This window comes from Triturus cristatus, chromosome 1_2, assembly GCF_964204655.1.
Source record: "Triturus cristatus chromosome 1_2, aTriCri1.1, whole genome shotgun sequence".
Lineage (NCBI taxonomy): Eukaryota > Metazoa > Chordata > Amphibia > Caudata > Salamandridae > Triturus > Triturus cristatus.
Genome location: NC_140580.1, coordinates 76,776,389 through 76,799,501, shown reverse-complemented (window position 1 = coordinate 76,799,501; position 23,113 = coordinate 76,776,389). Strand labels below are relative to the sequence as shown.

Here is a 23,113-nt window from a genome sequence, read left to right as displayed (position 1 = left end):
TTTCCTATACACGGATTTACACACCTATGATTGACTGTCTCTGTGTAATGTGTGTGTGATGCAAAGTGCTCGGACACCCTACACTGGTATGAGTGGCGCTATATAACTAATTCAATGCATCTGAGAGAGTGTGGTTATGGTGACTTGGTCACTGTTAAAGGGTGCTAGTGAGAGAATCCGTGGTGGAGGTGGTCATTGGGGGGGCGCCAACAAACATTGTCGCACAGGGCGCCACCAGCGCTAAAGCCGGCCCTGGGGCCCGTGTGCGCAGAGCAACCTAACCTTTTAGGAAGAGGACGTGCCTGTGCGCAGTGCACACTGTCTCCTCTACTTTCTTTTATTTGCTTACCTGTGAAATGGATCCAAAAAAGAAAATCACTTTTGCTGGAAATCAAGGTCGTATTTTTCTGACATTTAATTCCAAAATGCAGCATCAGGAATAAAAGTTTAAAAATATGAAAAATAAATAACTAAATAAAGTAAGACAGAGTGGTAGCAAACTGTCCAGATTGATTTTTATTCACACCCAAACACATTAGCGCCACTTTTACAGAGTTTGCCAGTGAAGCGCTATTTTTGTTGTCTTGGCTTTGTTTTCCCTGGGCTTGGAGCTAGTGCACCAATCCTGGAGGTACTGCAATGTGAGGATTGAAAAACAAAATTTGTACTGCTGCTCTGTATCTAGGGATGTTGTCTTTTTTTACCATACTGCTTACGTTTTGTGAGGATATAAGCAATGGTCATTGAAATGGGTCCATTCAGGGCCCTGTAGTCATGTCCTTAACTTTTCAGGCAAAAGCACACACTGATTTCTGAACAGTGAGTGTAAAAGCGTTAAGGTAACCATGTTGTTCCTGCTTACATTTCACATGGTTTGCAAAATGTTGCATTCCCTTTGATTGTTTGCTTTTTCCAGGATGCTGTCACTTTTTTTTGTAGGCCACATATTGCTCTTGCCCAGTGCGTAATTTAAATTGAGCCGCATCCAGGTGTTTATAGCTGGCAACAATTGGGTTGTAGTTGAAGGCAGTCTGAGTTTTTCTCAGTGGGGCAGTATGGTGTTCAGTGGGGGAGAGGATGTGGCACTATGGCCAGAGCTGCTGAATTTGGAACTGGGGAACCAGGTTCAGCCTTAATAACCAGTCCGCCAGACCACTCTCCTGAGAGAGGACTATCTCATGCTAGACCTTAGAAGGCTTCGCAAGACATTAGAAGCCCCGGTGTCGTAGCACCAGCAGGTGGACCCTAGCATGACAAGTGTAGGTTAACCTTCAAGGCTTGTCCACCACTATTCATACTGAAGTTCACCTCCAGTTTTGCGGCAGGCCTATGAAGCAGTACACCCTAGAACAGTGACCCTGTCACTGAGATCACAGGACCCTTGAGAAGGGCCAGCTCTAGGGCGGTGCAACCGGTGTGACCGCACCAGGTGCTCACTTTCGGTGGAGGCATCATTTTTGCAAGTATATTATGGTTTTAAAAGCGCTTGCTGCCTCCTTCCTGGCCTCCAGTAATTTTCGGTAACAATAAAAATGTCATGATGACTCTGGTGATTAATGTTCTTCCTAGAGAGAGATCGGAATTTTGTCTAATGGAAGCTTTGACTCATGGAAAGGTAGCTCAGAGGGTTAATGTACCTGCTGCAAAGAACATGTACCATGCAGATCACAAAGTGCACATAATGTAAATAGGCCAGTGGGCTACTGCTTTTGTCAGAGAGATCCTTTTGTTACTTGCAGTTTATAAGTTAAAATCCTAACATAGAACAGTGAGCTATTAACTGTCATCTACTCCGCAGCAACACAAGTCAAATTTTTTATTAACTTTTGATACGTTTGAGCAACAGACAATTTATTAGTTTAAATGGTGAGATCATGCTGCAGATCTTGCATTATGAGCTAAATATGGCAGAGCCATTATTATTTAGAAAACATTTGCAAACTAGGATTTTTAGCAATTCATGTTTGAACTGCTGTTTTGGTAAAGGGAGAAGTGCTGATGACAGAAACTCCATGGCTCGGAGACAAATGGCTTGTGCTTCCACATTTTATCGTATTTGGGGACATTCTGTGATTAGAAGTATATCCCACTTTGTATACATTTTACTGTCAATAACTCATTATAACCTTAAATAATCATGTGTATCCATTGGTTGATTAAACTGGGCAGTGAAACCAAACAAATACAAAAAATTGGGATGTTTGCGCATTCTGGCCACGCCTCTGGCTCTGCCCACTGATCCAATCCTTGGGTTATTCCCGCCCTTTGATTCTCCGCCCACAGTTCCCCTACTTTTTTTCCCCCAATTCGACCACTGATATATCGTGTTGATGGATAGTGGGAACACCACACCAGTAAAAAGTACCATACCTATGATATTATAAATTCCAATAAACTGTTGACTAGCAGGTAGCCCACTGTACAACCTGATTAATGAGTCATTATCACACTGTTGTTAACAGGCACATTTTGTAAATATAGGACCTACATTTACAAACGTTACTAAGGATTCTGTATGGTCCCGTTATTTGCCAACTGTGTCCACTGGCGGACTCGGGGTGGAGGAGGTCCATGCGGTAAGTCGTGAGGGGGTGACACCATGAGTTACCCGCACCGGGTGACACCAACCCTAGTGACGCCACTGCTTCCCATATCGGTTTTGTTCCTTTCTACGTTCCTCTTTTTCTACTCTTATGCCATTGTTTTCCTACCGTGTGACCTAACTTATACTTTCTGACCTCCTCTTTCCTTATCACTTCTCTCTTTCCTTCCCTTTACGTTTATCCCTTCCATTTCCATTTCTTCTCTCCTACTTTCCACCCTGTTTTTTTTAATCTTTTTACATTTAGCCTTTCATTCTTGCCCTCCCCCAATTCCACTCATATTTCCCACCTCTTCTTAATCTAAATGACTTGCACCACCTAGCCAATTTGTTATCAAATTTCCCAGTAGTGAGCAGTGTGTCAAGTAGAGAGCTCGAGTGCGCTGTGTGTGTGTAAATGTTGAGGGGCTGGTACTTCAAGTAACATCTTCCGACGTCTGGAAAATAACTTACAGCCCCTGCATTCTCTCCCTGGCTGTAGTCTCTCTGACATGTGCACCCGATATCATGACCGTGGTCATCAAACAGTCCTACCTGCAGTGGCTCGGCTACACTGAGAAGGACCTGAGCCTGCTGGATCCAACCTGTGGCACCAACACATCAAACCCGGTGGAGTTCAACATCCCATTCAACAGCTGTGGTACCTTCAAACAGGTAAGAGCAGGACACACAACAGCCAAATCAAGGAAAACGCTGAGTGGGTACTTTTGATGGTGGCCGGGTCATGCAGACCCAGCTGGCCGGGGCTAGTCATGGTATTAATGCCATCCCCCAACAGTCAGATGGAGCCAAACCATGTGTGCACATCCTTGATACAGCTGCAGTGCTGCTTCATGCCTCAGTTAATTCAAAGAATGTCCACTGCTAGGTTTGCCAGGGAGACAAATCTTTCGTTTAGCAATCTGATATTACAGAAAACAGAGTAGCAACACCTCATTCGCAAGAGCAAAGAAACAAAAATTAAGAATATCTGGAATTTTTATTTTCCCTCCCGAACTCAAGGTGCCTCCAAGAGAGAATGCAACAAAATCATAGTTCAATCAATGAAACTGTGTTCTGGCAAACCCTTTATTTAGGAAATCTAAGACCAGAATAAATCACATGGAAAAAGAGGTATGGATTTTGATAAACATAATAAATAAGTGGAAAAAAATAAGCTTGCGTAAGAGCATCCTCAGAAAACTACACAGGAAGAAATTTATTAATTTGATCCTTGGTATAATCAAATTCAGTGGGAAAAATGTTTTAAACCTGATGCCGCCAAATCTTTGCTATGTATCCTAAAATTGGAGCACAAAAAAGTTACTGCTGATGACAATCAATGACAAAGAAAGGATGATAATATGTAGAATAGTAAAAGGGAAAACATTAGATATAAGAGTCTTGGTTTGGAGAGAATGCAGAACTAACCTAAGCTGGTTATCTCACATTCGAAGAATGTACCTTATGTATTCATTTTCCAGGGTATGTTCTCAACAGAGCAGACGCGGTCTGATAAACAGAACAAACACCTTGAAATTAATTTATTTAAATCCCATATTTACCTGTCTTGGATACCAGAGTCGTCTCTAGTCGAATTTGAGAAAACAACTTCAAAACTGAGAGTAATGGCATTTTTAGATTTCAGAGATTTTAAACGCGATAAGAGAATATGTAGACATTACTTGATCTTGAGATGTAGCTGAATTTATTTTAGTTGTTGGGAAAATAAAAGCAAGATATATGCTCAATGCCGAAATATGTACGCTCGTGAAAGATTACTACGCAATCTGAAGTTATATTTGGGCAAAAACAAGATGGACAGTGACAAATACAAATTAAGAAAGAATGCGAGGGAAAAAAGTACTGTGAAATGAGCCTAATGCTTGGGCTTGGCTACCAGCAATAGTGCAAAATATACAACACTAATCCCAGGTACAAATGACAGGAGATAATTATTTATTTCATTACCTGGAATCAGGCTGGAACTGAAAGACACATAAAAGGGTCCATTAGCATTGAGTGACTGTAGGTTATCTGCCTGAAACAAACGGATGTCCTACATTCACCACAGTTGCGGTCCCCAGCACCCCCTTCCGTTAGAGATGGAAGAACCACACTGTTTTCCGATAATGAAGCCCCAGCCAGCTTAACCATAGAACTGGGTTAGCTAGCCACCCATTTCTCACAGATCTCCCAACTTTGGTAAATAAGAAGCACCACCCTGGTTAAGGAGGGGTTCTGATGTTGATTTTTCATGCCTGGGGCAATCGTAGCCGGAAGAAAATAATCAGTGACCCCTCACTTGCTGGGAGAAAATTCTTGGTGCCATAGCTAATTTGTATCTGTGAAACAAAAAAATGCTGACATGGTGTCATGACATGGCAGCCCACCCAGCATTACATTTGTGTCAGACATGTTCCTAGTGAGTGCATGGAAACACTTTTGCTGAAACTGCCCTACCACTGTGGGAAATTTTGCTAGTGTATATAGATAGATATATATATATATATATATATATATATATATATATATATATATATATATATATATATAAAAGGAAAATAATCTTGCACTTCAGAAGGTTCATGCCATCTAAAGTTTATTTAGCTTGATGCGTTTCGACTAGAGCGGTCTTAGTCAAAAGCCATAAACATGATTGATGTGAGTGTAACCTATAAACCCCACGTCATAAATAACAAGAAAAGACATACTTCATATATTTCCTACTATGTTCTTAAATGCATGATGTAATTCAAGCAAGGTAATTTACTTTGCATAAATGTCAAATATAAACACAAAATATAAAAAATATATATGATCTACTACTAGAACGCAAATTAGGTTTTTGCAGATATGTTAGGTTTTATTAGGAAGCCTCCACACTGTTCACACACAATCATTTCTCTGTAAATATCAGAGGTTTCTAATTTTGCAATATCTAGATAATTATAATGTATGTTGCAATTCATCTAGATTTGTTTAAGGAGTTATTTTATGCTTATATATGAATTTGTAGTCTCTGGATTGCTCGTGTATTTACTAAAGATTTTTAACTGTTTTAATTGTTTGCACTGTGCTTTTATGATTGCTATTGAAAATCGAATAAAGAAAATTTGATTGATTGATGAAATCCCTCAATGACCTTCTCTTCCAATATGTAATGTAAGGAAACTTAATGACCAACGTCCTGATTACCTGATCCCTCCTGAACAATGCCCGGTGCTTCCTTAACACTCTGCTGATAGCACCGGACTCACAATTGTATGTGGTGATAAACCTGATTTCGTTATGGGCTTCCTTTCTCTTTTTGGGAGCCAGCAGTCCAGCGCTCTCAACTTTAGATACTTTCTAACATGCTGTCTTCATTACTTTTGCTGAGTAGCCACTAGCTTGAAATCTCTTAACCATTCTATCCTGTTCTGCCAAAAAAGACTTTAGGTACTGTTGTTACGTTTAGCCCTCAAAAGCTCTTCATATGGAATACTCCAGTTAAGTCTGGCAGGGTGGTAACTGCGGGAGTGGAGGACACTATTCTCATCAGATGCTTTCCTAATGAGGCTTGTATTGATAGTATCATCCTTGATGGTAATCAGGACGTCTAAGAACTCTGTAGTCGTTTTGTGGGTTTTATATGTGAAACTGAGATTCAACTCATTCACATTAATCCTTAAAAGAAACGCATCCAACTCTGTTTGTGGACCATCCCAGATGACAAAAATGTAATGTGTCCAAAACAGCAAATGTTAAGTCCACCTCACATTCTCCTCTGTCCAAACATGCTGTGCCTCCCACCAAGCCATGAAAATATCAGCATAACTAGGGGCAGAGCAATTTTCCATCGCAGTCCCGGTGAGTTGCTTAAACCACTAGTCACGGAATAAAAAGAAATAGTTTTCAAGGCAAAACGTTATTAGCATGCTCAAGAACATCATAGAGGGATCATACTGTACAAGCGGTTTGTCTCTGAAGAAATATCTACATGCCTGCACAATTAAGTAATGGGCAACTCAGATATAAAGAGACATAACGTCTGTCGTAAACAGGATTTAACTAGGTTGCCATAAGACATTCTGAATCTTATCGGCTAATATCAAGCACAATAAGAGAGCCTGGCATACTTTAGATTCTGAAGAAATAGAAGCTTCTGAGTAGGAGAAAAAGTCTGTAAAAATGTTGTTCTGGTTTGCTATTACCCGAAGGTGTTGTAGGATGTGTTTATGCACCGCATGTTATGTACTTTCAACATATCTTAAATGGCATGGGCATTGGAGTACATAAATGGCAAATTCAGTCTTGCAAGTGAGTACCCTATTAATGCAATGTTCCTTGTTACTGAAACCATCTCTAAAAGATTTCATGTTGGTACCATGAATACAGGACTTGCAAGTTTTGCATTTAAAGAAACCACTGTTGGTCTGTAGCCACGTAGTTTTTTCAATAGTTTCTGGGCAAGTATTGACCAGTCGATCCCTCATAGAAGGGGCCCTGCTATAGGTGGTGGAGGCTCTCTGGGGCAGAGTAGAACCAATAACAGGATCACTTAGAATTGTAGGCCAATTACGATTGATAATTTTATACAATCTGTGTGTTGTCTATTATATCCTATGATGATTCTAAATGGGCTAATTGACATAGGTGACTGATCATGTATTGTTGTTTTTGCAGTTGTTTCTAAGTGAACTGCGGGTTTGTAAGTATCAAGGAGTTCTTGTCTGCTGACTTTCATAGATTTGGCTAGAGCGCTATTTATGACCCGTTCACTATAACCCCTTTCGAGAAACCTGCTCTTACTAGCTTGTTGGGCTAATTTGAGATCTTGTTCACTACTGCACACTCTCCTTAGACGGAGCATCTCTCCATAAGGGATACTAGTTATCAAATGTGCAGGGTGCGCACTGCCCGCATGTAGGATGGTATTACCTGCAGTGATCTTTCTGAACAATCTTGTTTCTATCTTATTGTTGCTAATGAACACCTCGGTATCCAAAAATGTAACACTCGACTGACTCATAGTTGCAGTAAGTTTAAGATTGAATTCATTTTCGTTAATCTTGGTGATAAAATCCTCCGCCTGTTCCTTACCACTCCTCCAAACTACAAATAAATCGTCAATGTAACGATGTATATATATATATTTTTTTTCATTTTTTCAAGGATAATAGATCTATGACATGCTCCTTTAACTGAAAACTCTACTAGCTAAGTACTTCCTCAACTCTTTCCTCACCTGTCAAACCTTTCCTAATGGGAGACCATGAAACATATGAGCACCATTATCTTTGCTGGCTTCTATTTGGTCACTATATAACCCAGATATTACAACAAACCAGTGTCAGCACTGAAGGATCCTGAGACATCAAGAGGGTATCATCGAGATTCACAATTGACCTCTTTGTCTTAAATAACCCATAACACTTGTCAATAATTTTGAAAAAACATCATGGCACTTAAAGTAGGCCAAAAGACAAACAAGAAAATGTGCCACTGTCTCATCCTCTACCCAACAATTGAAAATCTATGATGGTTGTTGTGAATCAGGTTCATAAAATAAGCATCTTTGAGAATCAGCCTTACCATCCGTTTTTAAGGACTAAGAATCTCTCTTAAAAGATGCATTTCTTCCAACTTGAAGTGTTGATATGACTCATTGATTTAACTCTCTCAAATGTATAACTATACTCACCGTTGGTTATGTATACCCTTCTTCATCTTCCTCACTAGAAATAACGTGCTTACGAATGCTGTTGGTCAAACTGAGGTATTCTGTAGCTCCATGCTTTTGCACTTCTTGAACCTCTCCTTACACCATGTTTTTTCCTTCTTTGAAAAACAAATCTGAGGTGGAAGATGCTTCTGAGCTGTACATTCCAGACATTTCTCTCTATAACCCAACGCTGACCATCTGAAGTTATTCTTTTCCACTTGTCTCGGTGACACTTTATCCTTCCTCCCACCTTTGGAGGGGAATTATTGGAAAGGAAAACTACACTCACCTGATGAATTGTCTGTAGGCTCTCCTCTACAACAAATGTTCCTAGCCCTGCCTCCTCTCCCTCACTGATGGTGGAAGTCTGTTGCTGCCTGAATCCTCCAGACATATCTCTTCCTAATCCATAATCCTGTTGTCCTTGGAAAAAGGTCTGTGGTGTGAAGAAGCCATGACTGGAAATGTGACTTGTCCTCTGCTGTTCCTATCAAAAACACTGCTTTCATCATGGAACTCTGTAGTTAGTCTAGATTCGAGAAGGAGGCAGTGTACTTTAGTAACTCCTGGAGGAAGTTGTCCTCAAATATAAGACCTTGCGCTTTAGGGCCCTCCTTCGCTATATCCATATCAAACAACGTAGGCTCCATTCTCATGAGAATATTGTTTCTCCTCTCTGTGCAATAGCTTAATTCATATTTCCAACCAAACATACTGTCCTCTCTAATCAGTCTTCAGCAGTCACAAGCTGCACCAGTGCCTTCAGCTGGGGCCTATTCAGGCATATCAAAGATATGTGCCACGGGGTCAACAGTAACTAACAATTTATCTGGGCAAATCTTTTAAGATTGTCAGTACATTTTGGAGTCCTTACCCAATTTCATCGGGAACTTTGCTATCTTGAGGTCCGGTTCTTTAGTGAGGCAAATGTTTTATGAGCAGCCACTGGTCTTGAGAATTTTGACTTCAAGAAGTTACACTCTCTGGCTCCAAAGGGTTTCTCAGCTTTGCATGCAAGTACTTGGCTACATAATCCATGTGCTATCAATTCCTAGATCTGGGATGTAGGAGTCTCCCAGGCTCAAACATCTCTCCTCTTAGGGGATCCCTAATTATTTATTTCCCTGTCCTACCTTCACCTGTATTATCACAAAAGAAATCATCATACATACGGTCAGCATCCTGCAAAATTAATATACCTTGTAGAAATCAGAATTCACATCTCTGGAGAATGTCTTTTTTTGTGGATATTCTTTCTTTATCTAGAAGGCAATTTCTCCTGTCATCGTTCCTCACCATGCGTGCTGATATTGCATTACAAGGCAACCATATTTAGCAGAAAACTGTTTCTGCTTTTTTCTCAGCAAATAGTATTTTCTAGAAAAGGCTTGCATTGTTGACTTTTTTTAATTGAAGTTTCCTAACAGTAAAGCAATATTTTTTGGCAAATTACCTTCTGCTCTCTTTGTCGTTGCTGTTAATAACAATTAACATTTTTCTATTCACAATGTCCCAGAAGGCCTTAGAATCATTATCCTTACAGGTTCTAATCATGTTTTCTTCATCAGTACCTGCTTTCTTTTTTTGATGGGGCTTTCATAAATATGCCATGCGGTGGCTAAGGCAGCTTTTCCTTTAGATCTATGACTGAGAGCAAGTCGCAAGTGGCGATTGGCAGTCCAGAAGTCCTGATCCAACTAGCCAGGTTGAACAGATTGGGATTTTTAAACAGAACCAGTTAAAAGGATCTCAATAAATTAATTTAACATTCAAACTCCTCCATCATACCGGCTGGATGGTGACCAATAGTTAACATTTGGTCAAGAATCGGGCTGAGACTGCCCCTTAATGCAGTGGTTTCCCCTTAACAAAGTAGTGATATTTGCCAATTGCCATTTTAGCTTAAGGCTGCTGTCCTTAGATGTGAGGTCCGTTACACATTTAGGAGTAGCTGAATAGAAGGTGACAGGTAGGATAAGTACTAGTTTGTTTGGGTTATTGTCACTGAACCCACTTTCTTTTTCCGACCCATGCCGTGGTTTACTATCCTCAGTAAGCAGAGGCCTGACATTATTAATAATAGAGGTGTTTGAATCCCCAAGTGGGTCAGCCAATTGAGTGTAGACAGGCCCATGTGTACCGGCCATAACAGGCTCTGTTGGTTCAGATGATAAGAGACCTGAGTTAGCATGCCCCTTCTATCCCACCCTAGTAAACTTTAGCAATTGGGGATTACAGGTGGTTACATTCGAAATCTCACACTCATTCTTGCTATTTTCTCCACTAACGGGACGACCCAGGTATCCATCAAGATTTTTAACTTCTCAAGCAATAGAACCTAGTTGAAATTTAAGGTACTCCCATTGTATTCCTCACCCAAGGTTTTATCCTTTTTTTTTTAAACTTTATTTATCTTTTATAATCAAATCAACAATAAGATCTCTTCAGTAGTTACATCAGTCTTTGGTGTGCAATGTTCATTTCAATGACAACACATCCGTCTCCATTAACAATATTCACTCCTAGCTCTTAGAGGCAGGCCCCCTCTCTTTACGACAGCATTCAGATCTGTCAAAACCTAACCAACTTCGCTTATGTATCCCAGTCCCTGTACATGTTTTTCCCGGCCACAAATCTCTACCAACCAACTCCTGCGATGTTTGACCGCGACATTGCCCATAATCTATACCTGTCCCGGTGGGGCACGGTGCACGTCCATCAACACAATGACCGCCCGGCAAAACAGAGTTTCCACCGCCGGATCTAACCAACCCCTGTGGGCACAATCCCCGAGCTGGAGTGAGAGGGAGAGGAAGTGGGCAGAGTCACGATATATGTTCTGTAGGGACCCCAGATATCTTTCGGGCGCGCTATACTGGGAAGTAGACTGGAATAAATCTCGCTGTTTATGTTGCAAAAGGCCCCACTTCCCCAGCGCCTAGCAATTTCTCGCTTTGCTAACAGAAACCCTAGGGATGCCAATCTCCGCACTGCCTTGGGAAAGTTGACCGTATACCCCAGTAACGCCACCTCCGGGGTAGGAACCAGTGTGAGCCCAAGCATCTCCCCCAGAATTTTGTGTATCTGTACCCAATATGGTTGGAGGCGTGGACAGGACCAAGTCATATGGGCAAAATCAGCTTGAGGGGCGCCGCATTTCCAGCATGTGTGGGGCCTCTTCGGGTCAATAGTATGGAGTTTAGCCGGTGTCATGTAGCTTCTGCGAAAAAACTTATAAAGTAAAAGCTTATGGCGACTATTTAGTGATACCTTTTTAGTGACCCTGCAGCAGATAGACCATTGTTCATCCGCAATGGGACGACCCAGGTCAGCCTCCCAATCCATACGCAGTTTGTCGTCTATGCAGGGAACCTGTGCTATACACAGTTTGTATAGTTTGGAAATAAGATGTGCCCCTGTTTCCTTTTCAATGAGGAGAGTCAGTGGCTCGAAGGGGGCCGGCTCCAATGGGAATCCCCTTATCTCAGATCTTGCATTTAAATAAAGCCGGTTGAGAATGAATTTGTCCATGAATGTGGCGTCACTGAAGCGTGCCTCTTCCGTGATCGAAAATATGTGCCCGCCAGGGTATAAATCACCAATCTTGGTGATTCCAAACTTCGTCAATGTGCATTGCACGAGTTTCTCGCCCGTGACCGGGAGCCATCTTGCATTTGGTAACGGGAGAGAAGAGGAATATAAAGTGGGCTGACTCATGTAGCGTAGTAGCCTGCTCCAAGCCCAGCTAGTGGTCGACACCATTTGTATATCAACTGGACTTCTGGGTTCGCCTCTGGGCAGCACCGCTGCCAATCGGTCAGGGAGCACAAAGTCAGCTTCCGGGCGAAGAAATGGAATTTGCGCATCAGGGTGATACCAGGCGTATGCATGGGCACTTTGTGCAATCAGGTAATATAGATAAAAATCTGGTAATCCAAGACCGCCTCTATCGTACAGGAGTGTGAGTATCTTCCACCGGACCCGGGGCTGCTTACCTCCCCGGACCAATCTAACCAAATGGGCTTGTAACATGGTGAAAAAACTTTGAGTGAGGGGTATGGGGATATTATTAAAAAAATATAAAAATTTAGGGAGCACTATCATTTTTATAATAGCGATTCTAGCTGCCATGGATAACGGAAGCCGTATCCATTTGTCCACCTGAGACTCAAGCTTCGCAATTGCGCAGCCATAATTAAGTCGTATAATCTGATCTTTGCTCAGGTTTATGTGTATGCCCAAATATCTTAGAGTCTGTGCACCCATTCCAGCGGAAACTCACATTGCCAAGGGGAGGTGCAGCTGGTTAACGGAAAAATTATGGACTTTTGCCAATTGATACCCAGCCCAGAGTGCTGTCCAAAGCGAAGTATTTCACGTATAAGCGGCGCAAGGTTCAGATGTGGCTAAGTATAGTATCATCGGCATATAATGACACCAATAGGAGCCCTGTCCTGAATTGTAGCCCTCTGTGAAGATGCCGCACTTGAAAATGCCGAATTAGGGGGTCCATAGCGAGAATGAACAAAAGCGGACAACACTGGCGGGTGCCTCGGGTAAGAGCAAACGGGCTTGACAACGTGCCATTAATGCGGCGTCTCGCCGTGGGTCTACTATATAAGAGCCTCATGGTGGCAATAAAGCCGGCCGGCATGCCCATCCGCCGCATTATGGATAAGAAGAAGGGCCATTCTAGAGTATCGAAAGCTTTTTCTGTGTCAAGCAGTATTGCCGCCGCAGGTGTAGCGGGGTTTATTATATGCAATACTGCGAATAAAGTCCGCAAATTCAGTGAGGTCGAGCGGTGGGGGACAAAGCCTGATTGAGCCGGAGCAATAATAAACTCCATCAATTGTGAGAGTCTATTGGCAACAATTTTGGCGAGAATCTTGTAGTCGATATTCAATAGCGAAAGGGGCCTGTATGACCCACATAGCGCCGGGTCTTTATTCGGCTTTGGAAGAAGAATAATGACCGCTTCGCTCAGAGTGGGCAGAAGGGTTTCCTGCTCCAAGGCCTCGGCATACACCTCAATACGTTTTGGGGCTAACAAGTCCGAAAAGGCCTTGTAGAACTCGCCCGTCAGACCATCAAGGCCCGGAGCAGAGGAGCCCCGAAGCACTTTAATCGCCCCTCGCACCTCGGTCACCGTTATGGGCTCTACCATAAATTCCTGCATGCCTTTCTCTAAAAACACTAGCGCAATTTCAGATAAGTAGTCCTCTCGTTAAGAGGTGTCCCTACTTTGTCTAGTCGTGTATAATGCCAAGAAGTAGGCCAGGAATTCATCCCTAATCTCAGAGGGAGTAGTGTGAAGCGATCCGTCCTGGCCATGGATTTCAATAATGCACGCCTTACTGTACGACGGTCTCAGTGCCTGAGCTAAGGTACGACCCGGTCGGTCGCCCTCTCCATATCTACGGGCAGTTTGGTATTTACCCAGATGTAGGATCACTCTGTCCGCGGTCTGCCTGTACTCGGAGAGGAGGGACAGCCTCCTGGCCAGCACAGAGCCCGGCGGAGCATGCCGTGCCTCTGCATCTAGCGACTCTAGTTTAGCCTCTAACTGAGTAAGTGTTGTATGCAACGCCTTAAGGACCCCTGCATGCTTGGCTATACAAACACCCCGAATGTAGGCCTTAAACCCCTCCCATAGCATGGCCCAGGAGTCTACCGAGCCGGTGTTAATCGCAAAATATTCCTCAATCGCCTCGCTAACCCCCAAGGTTTTATTGGATTCTGAAAGGCCTCAGCCTTGCTACAACCTGTTGCTTCCTCTTGACAGGCCAACAGTAAGAAGTCAGTACCTTCTTAGAGGGAAGGATCTCCTCCGAGCGATGATGGGCATAGATGGGCCACGGGGATAGAGCACGTGCTGTAAAGCAAGCAACGACACTCCTCCTTCTGCCCCACCTCCTTCTGCAGAATGGCCTTGTGGTCTCTGCAGTCCAGTTCCCCGTCAGAACTTATATATTCATTCCTTCATCCCGTCAAAACGCATGCTGTCAAAATGTTCCTATTTTTTCCCTATCGTAGTAAAAAAAAAAAGGGAAAAAAAAGTGCAACTTTATAAAGCAATGTCAGTATTCTTGATAGAATTGTGCTCCAATAGTGCAGAGACTTGGTATACATTCACTCACTGGGATCTCGTTTCTCTTCCTCTCCACAGGCTACAACCTGTAACGCACAGCTGTCCAGTGTTGGGCCCAGAAGGGCTGGATTTATGCTAGTGTTTGAGGACATCCATAAAAGATATATTTACAAGTAATGTTCCACATGGAACTCTGGTATATCGTCAGTAGTTATCCTTTAAGACTGGCATTAAAACTTCTCCACTTCAAATGATGACACAAATATTGAAAATGTAATTTCATTGTTCCCACTGCTGACCTGCCATAATGATCGGGATATGATGTCAGTATGTGGATGGTACACTTTGAGGTTATCAAACATGTTCGGTTGTGGTAGTCATTCTCACATCTAAATCATTACAACTGATGTACAAGGTTTCACATACTGACACCAGTTTTCTTTTGTTCAATGTTCTATATAATTGTCAAATAGTCCCCAATCACAAAACTGAGAATGTTATTTTTTTGTATTTTTTTTTAGGTTGTAGAAGACCACACAGTAATTTACACAAATGTCATCACTGCTTCCCCCGGTGGGGTAGTAGTAACACGACAGAAGACGTTGCAAATCATTGCCAGGTGTGAAATGAGTAGTAAGACCATTGTGGAAATCATGTACACGACAGAGGATGACATCATTCAGATGGAGAGCAGCAATAACCACTATGACATCAGCATAAATTTCTTCAAGTCTGCTGCATTTGACGAACTTGTGAGTGAATCGCCATACGACGTGGAACTGAACCAGACACTCTACACAGAAATTGCGCTCCATTCATCTGACCCCAATCTTGAGGTGTTCATCGAATCATGCATTGCATCTCCAAAGTCAAACTTTGGCCCTCCAAACTATGATTTAATCCAATATGGGTAAGAAGCTTGAGAACCGATGAATGGGCTAACAAGTGCCTTTCACATATGCAAAGTATTATTGTTGTAGTTGGCATAAGTCAGCTGGGAGGCCCAAGGTAGATGGGAAGCTGAAAGGGCTTTAAGTGAATGTGCTGGTAAGGGCTATCCCTTAAAGGAAGTAGGAGTAACATACTGTTTCCTCTACTGGCTCTCAGATTTTGTAGATTTCATAAACATGTCTAGGCGGAGTAGTAATCCTCATGCCAAGATCAAAGGATAGGGGTGCTTGGGGTACAAAACACGATATGAGGGTTGTCGCAGTTAAGGATTGTTAAAAGTGACTGTTGAATTCCAGAAGATGGTCCATGGATAGGGCATTTGAGACGAATACACGATTAACTGACTGGCAGTTCTAAATAATGCACTGATTGCAGGCAGGTTTGACAACAGGTATTCCAAATGAGAGTGTAACACGTCAGCAGTTGTTTTTACTTCTACTAAAGTGACCTGATTTGAATTTTACCAATGCAGAGGCTGTAATTGTATGGGATGATGAATATTTAAATGTTCATAACATTATAACCCAATGCTTGAAAACTGTGCCAGAAGTCGGACATTCGAACAGGCAAAATAGAACCCTGCTGGTGGACTGATGCATCCCACTTGGTCTGCTCTTCCCCTTAATGGGATTCTACTAGAAACCAAAGTGGATCTTACTGGTCTGGTAAGAAGTGTTTCGATGGAAAAAGGTGGGTCTTAGAGCTCTTACAGAAGGGCAATCAAAGAGGGGGGCCCAAATTGTGAACAATGACTAGAGTATTAGAGTTGATATAGGTAGGGAGGAAACAGCAGGGCCACAGTTATTACTGGTAGCATACCAAATGTTAGATGCATGCTGTATTGTTCAGTCAATCTGGTAATGTAATGTATTTCTTCATGACATAAGAGCAATGCATCCCATCAACGTGGTCTCTGAGGCTACGACAAGATGGTGGAGTGTACAATAAACCGATTAGAGCCGATGGAAATAGGGTTGGAAGAGACATGTGGGAGGAACAATGGTCAGGAGCATTCTGCAACCAGTGAAACAGATTTCATAATTTTGATGTATGAACAGCGACAGCATTCACCAACACATGATCTCCTAGAGCATGAGAAAGAGAAGGCACTGCGCAGGACACCAAAGGTTTGTAGTGGTGCTATCGGGGAGGAAATCAAAGGACCTTGACTAGAAACAAAGCCCAGTACACTATGCAAAGAGACTGTAACTGGATCCACTTGGCCAGCAGCCACCAAGGCAGGGCAGACACAGCTGTTGTAATATGGTCAGTTCTCTTTAGACACAGCAGGATGCAAGCTTCTGCATTCTAGGCCCTTTAAACTTGCATGAGAAAAGAGGGAATGTCCTGTATAGATGATCTTCTCTTAGTTAAGTCTGTTTAATATGATGGTCATTTCTAGAGTACGGATATAAAACATTCAGGAGCTAACCACCAATTAGACTTAAGGGATTAGATGGAGTTTTACAGAGAAGCAGATGTCCTGATTTTTTATGGAGAATGAAGGTGAAAGCTTGATTTCAAGGTCATAGGATAGCAGAAGGCCAGTGCTAACTAGAAAAGATCCACCCTTAAATACTACTAAACAACATATTTCAGACAATATCCACACACTTAGTGCCAGATGTACAACGGTTTCTTTTTAATGGTGGTCTGCTGATCCCAGCAGGACACCATCCCTGGAAGTGCCATTACCAATGGGGTCACAAAATGGGAGTGCCTCATTAATAGTAATGAGCCGCTTATTTTGCGACCCCATTGGGAATCGCCATCAGTGTCTCTGACACTGTAGTACATAGTAAATTGCGAGTTACAATTTGCATGTCGCAATCGAGTGCAAATTGCGAGTCGCAATTTACTATGGTCATACATCTGCCCCTTAGTGTTCTGCTCTGAATTATTGCCTCTGGATAGGTTGTGCTACTGATGAACAGAAGCTACAGGGAGTAACTTCTCACAATGGGGCTTAGTGATAGTCCCTCCTAAGAGGAGAAGGCAGGAATGGGGAAAACAGGATAGGATGTGAAGAATGAGGGCACCCAATGGACGACATTCTAGAATTGTCTTGAGGGGTTGAAGGAGAAGGAGTGTGGAAATGGAATAGTTCCACATCTAAGTACCACAGATTGCTGTCTCCATGGTACTTACATGTGGAACTATTAGCAGCATAGGATAAGAAACTCCATAGGAAAATGATGTCAGTGATGGTTTGAGAGTGCTAGAAAACCTGAGTTTGAAGAATTTCCTTGAGGAATTAATCTCCCTCAAGGCTATGAACAAAGTTGATACCACGGGTTATGAAAGATGGAAAATAACTAATGATTGAATGAATTGAATAACTGATTTGAGAAGCAAGAATATCTCAAGGGTGCGAGCCAGAAAATTGTGAAATGTTCCTGGGAGGAAGGTGTACAAATGATAGGTTCAGATCCACTCATTTAGGGCATCTGAAAGTTGCAGGGCAATAGAAAATAAAATCCTGACTTGTAGCGTGATCTTCTTTGTCAGACTAGCCAGAGTATACATTTGCAGTAGCACATCCCCGAAATTATATCATCATATCTTCTGGCTTAAGCAATGGAAACAGATCAATCCCAAAGGAACAATATGAGCACATATCTATAACAAGCATTTGCAATGCAATAGGACTCACATTTATGCGAGACCTATTGCATTGGTAACGGGAGTGCGGGTGTGCGAGAAGGTACGGATGGGAGTGAGGTGGGGGTTGGGGGTGCTGAGAAGTCACAGACTGCGGGAGGGGGTGGGTTTCACGACAAGAAAATAGTGCTTGACATAAAGAGGCCAGTAGCCATGGAAGGACACTAATGACGACATGGCCGTCATGAGTAGGGACTATCAGGCCTAAAACCAATCAGAAGGCAGCATTTAGGACCTAAACCAATAAAAAAGATGGGCGGAGAGTGGTCGGAGAGTGGGCGGAGCTTCCACAAAGCTTCCACACCATACTGAATACTGCATGCCTCGCAAAGCAAACAGCGCATGCGCGCTGCCGCTATAGGCTCGACCTAAAAAGGAGTACGAGTGAAGCACACAAAAATATATGTTGTGTGTCTCTAAGAGGCAGGAAATATCTTGTGTAAATGTACTTCAGTAAAGCATTTGAGGATGGTTATTAAACATGTACTTAAAAAAGACAATTACTCAGCTGTGATTTCTATGAAGGTTTATGCAAATTAAAGATTATCTCACATAGAAGAATGTCCAAAGAAAACATAGCAAGTTGCAAGGATCTGTTTCATAAGCTGACAATGTTTTGGCAGAAGAAATATGGGTTTACACACAGACTAATATTCTTCGATATTGGTTCACTCTTCCAATTACTTGGAAAATGTATTTGGATTCAGCTAGAAAATGATAGGCTTCATAAACTGCAATTTAACACAAAGCATTTGCAATGCAATAGGTCTCGCATTTACGCTAGTTTGAGCTATTGACATTGCAAATAACAATGCCTTTTATTTTTGTTTTCGTTTTTAAAGCATAAATAAAAGGCATTGTCATTTACAATGCCAATAGCTTAAACTCGTATAAATGCGAGACCTATTGCATTTCAAATGCTTGTCCTTTGTAACTCTTAGTTTCTGTACTAGCATGTCATTCCTGCCAGGAACTAGCAATTTACTTGCATGCACTTTCTAAAAGTGATAAAACCATACAGAAATACTAGTTTGCAAGAAGTCTGTATCTGAACCCCCAAAACATTCCAATACGTGTTGATAACGTGTACATGCGGAGATGTGGGTTTCAGGAGGTCCAATGTTCACTGAACTCCCAAAGTGCATGCAGCTTACTATCAAAGCCTAATCTAGCAGGAAGTGCGACACAGCGGCATTCCTCACTGAGGACTCACTCAAGCGGAATGTAAAATCTCGGTCATACGATAGTCTATCCAGAGAATTGAATTTTGTAGTAAACAAGTAGATTTTTACTTGAGCGGCAGCTTTCTCAACACGGACTGGTAGTTTCTCATCGCGAGCATACGCGACCACTCGCAATGAGAAACCTGACCTCCCCGCGTTGAGGATGTCGCAGGGAGGTTTATTTTCCACGCTCGCGATCGGCAACTTGATGTTGCTGATCGCGAACATGTAAAAAGTATCGCCGGCATGTCATTTTGCACGCTCGCGGTCGCCAACTTGACGTTGAGGAGCGAGCAAAAAATGCCAACTACGCTATGTGATTTTGCACTGTGCTACGTGCAATTCGCGTAGCGCGAAGTAGCACAAACTATGCAGACTTCGCGAGCGTAGCGTAGTTGTCCGCCCAGGGTTAGACATGGAGCTGTAATGGACTGGAACAGGCTCTCTGTCTGCGGCGGCAGGTCACACGTCAGCAGTCCATGCCCTTTTCTACTGATTTTTTTAAAGTTTCTTTTTTTTCATAGCGCCAACCTGGAACAAGGGTTTTAGAGCGCTTTACAACAGAACCGGGCTACTTTATATACATTGTTTTCTTTTCAGGCAGAGGGAGCTAACGTGATTTCATTCCAGTCAAAGAACTCCAGGGTCCAGCTGAACATCCTGTGCCATGTGGCGATGCCAACGCCTGGGAGCAAGAAGCTATGCAATGGCACCAATTATTTGAACAGAGCAGTAGTAAAAGAAAGGCAGAAGCGCTGCATCGATATACAGATCGATATTTAAGGCACATGATTATACGATCTCAGAGAGAGCCCGACAGTAGCCAAGTCCCAGGAATCTAGCTATATTTAAAACCTATAAAAATGTGCTTGGTGCACTGTACTAAAAAGAATAAAAAGTACAGCCTTTACAAAGAGAGGCTGCAAAGGAGAGAGATAAAGCAACTTTTACAAGGTAGGATTCAATGGGAGGGTGGGAATTGGCAATACAATGTGCCACTGCCTTGATCAGCAGATAAACACTATCTGGCGGAGGACTGCAATGGACGTACATTAGCACCGAGGGATTAATACATCCCAGGTGGAGGAAGCATCACACCGAAAACAGTGCGGGAGACATTGCAACAAAAATCGAATATTATACAATGGAGGGCAACAGGAAGATAACATATCTACCAAGTGTCACTGACTTGGGGGATACCGCTAAGGCAGTGCCCATTGAGGTTTGGGTAGTAGTAGGGGAGAACTGAGCTGATCAGGGCAATTAATAACAGAAAGATGCCTCAGCTCAGCATGCGCACAACACTGGGATGGCTGCAGATAGTGAAACGTGAGATGAACGAAGGTCCATTTGTACATCTTAATGTAGAATGGATAAGCAGAACACTGCCACAATATGAATTAGTCTACATCGCTCAACTACTCAAGGGCTTGCAGGAGTCCGAGATGCACACCGCAGAGATCATACAATGATCGTAAGGGTATTATACTTACCTCCTGGGTCCGATCCTTTTTCCGCAGAGCCTCTTTAAACTTGGGATCCAGAAGGGAGCTCATGATACGAGTCTCCAGAGTTACGTCTTGTGGAAGTTCCAAGTCTGAGCGCAGGACTCCCCCAATTAATGCCTCTGCGAGTTGTGCAGACTCCTCCCGCAGCCAAGCCAGCGCACGCCGCAGCCCTCGGGCCAAGAGCACTGTCAATGGGTAAGAGGGAGCTAGGTCTGCGCGCGCTCGGCTGGACGAGTGAAGACATAGAAGAAGGACGAAACAAGCATTGACTATAGAGAACTGAGGATGCTGGCCTGTAGTCATTGACATAAACATAAACAAGCATTTGCAATGCAATAGGACTCCCATTTACGCGACACCTATTGCATTGCAAACAGAAGTGCGGGCGGGGGGGCGAGAAGGCATGGACTGCGGGAGGGGGGAGACACGGGAAGAAAATAGTGCTCACATTCTAAATAACACATGCCGTGCAACACTCGAAGTAAAGGGGCCAGTAGCCTTGGAAGGATACAAATGATGACATGGCTGTCATAAGGAGGGACTAACAAGCTTATAAATCAATGGGAAGGCAGCATTCATGAACAACAAAGACATAAGCCAATGAAAAAGTTGGGCGCGGGAGTGGGCACGGCTTCTCCCCCGTACTCTACTACTACAGATCAACCCCAGAGCAGCACTCGCATGCTGGCTCAGGGCTCGACCTAAAAAACCTAGGTTATATTTTAGGCAAATTGGATTTAACAATAGAACACTTTCCCACAGACAGAACGTTAAAACTGGAGTTAGAGTGAGAGAAAGTTATCCTTTTCCCCTGATCACCGCCATTTATTGACTGATACTGGTGGTAACTGAGTCTGTCTGCGCCCTGGGATCTGCTTGCCAGGCCCAGGGCCAGTGCTCTGATTAAAAAGGTATATAGTAACTAGGTGTAATTACGATTGGTACGGACAACCTACCTGCAAGTCCCTAGCATATGGAAAGCAATGTAGGTTTAGAGGCTCAGCAGCTTTAAGGCACTTACGTGTGCACTGCTGTGTTGCCTGCTGTCAGTTTAAATGTTAGCCCCGCTTTGTTTGTAAGCTGCTTTTAAAGGAACGTACATGCAAATTCGACTTTGGATTTAAAGCTACTTCCAAAGTATTAAACTACCTTATTTTTACATATATTTCACCCATAAGGTCTACCCTAGGTGCCCCCAGGGTAGGGTGGCATGTAAAAATAAGCAGTTACATTTTAAAAGATGTTTTATATACCCTGCTGAGGGAAAAACTACCAATTTAGTTTTTCCCCATTGTAGAGTTTCAGCTCCGTAGGCTAACATGGAGATACTGTAATGCAGTGTAACTATTGATAGAAGTGAGCTAAAATAATATTTCCAGGATTTAAAAGATTGGTAATGATATATCTAAAAACTTGCCACTGTTGAATTTATCATAACTAATACAGAAAATAAGTTATAGAACTTTCTTTTCTGTGAGCCAAATTCCAGCCTTTTAGCAGCCTTTCTTGATTGGCCAGCCTTAACAGGCTTAGCCACAAAGATGCATTGTGGTAACTGTAGTCCCAACTTCTCAGTAGCAGCTCAGAGACTCTGGAACCTTGGATTTGTGTTGTGGACACTTTGAACCATCAAGAGGAACTTCAGGAAGAAGTTCCAGAAGTTGGCAGAAGTTTGGAGCAACTTTAGGAAAGAGCTCCATGAGGTCACTGGCCGGAAGTCGAGAGTCAAGCCACCGACCTCGCACCGCAACCCGACCAGGATTTCAGGTTCATCTAACTGAAAGCTCCAGAGCTCAAGACTTCTAGGAGTTGACCATTGGCTTCCGCTGAACCAAGCCGATGAAGCCGCTCGAATCCAGCCTGCTGGAGAGGCCCACTCGACGTTGAGAGAAAATCACCCAGAAAGGTTTCAATGTGCGAAGGTAAAATTTTGTCCAAGGTCTCTCGCTTAGTGTATCTGACCAGGGATCCATTGTGATGTGCCTCAAACTTTGACTTTATTCCATCACGCACAACCAGATGTCCCAAGTTGCACTATATGTTTTTAAGCACTAGAAAATATTTAATCTTTAAATATTTATATTTACGGTTCCCTTTATTGGATTTTTGTTGTTTTGGTGTCGTTTTAATCATAAAAATATTTCCTTTTTTTTAAACGGTTATTGATTTTTATTGTTTTGTGTCTTACATATTTAATGTATTGGTGTTTTAAATGCTTCACAGACCTCCCTCCCAAGTTAAGCCTGCCTGCTTGCTGCCAGCCACCAAGTGTTGAGCAAGGGAATAATTTATTGAGACCTTTTCCGGTCCTTACATTGCGATGGTGGCGTTTTTTTGCTAGTTGTAGGTACATACTTACCCCTACTAATAATCCACCATCCAACATAAAGT

General features: G+C 42.7%; 1 protein-coding gene across 1 annotated transcript in view; it reads left to right on the top strand.

Annotated features, from left to right (window-relative positions):
- Positions 1-23,113, top strand: part of CUZD1 (CUB and zona pellucida like domains 1) — a 147,997-nt gene that overhangs the window by 98,030 nt on the left and 26,854 nt on the right. Inside the window, exons 6-7 of the mRNA XM_085601868.1 lie at positions 3,084-3,256; positions 14,901-15,289. Coding sequence (XP_085457994.1) covers positions 3,084-3,256; positions 14,901-15,289 — 562 coding nt within the window. The remainder of the gene's footprint in view (positions 1-3,083; positions 3,257-14,900; positions 15,290-23,113) is intronic.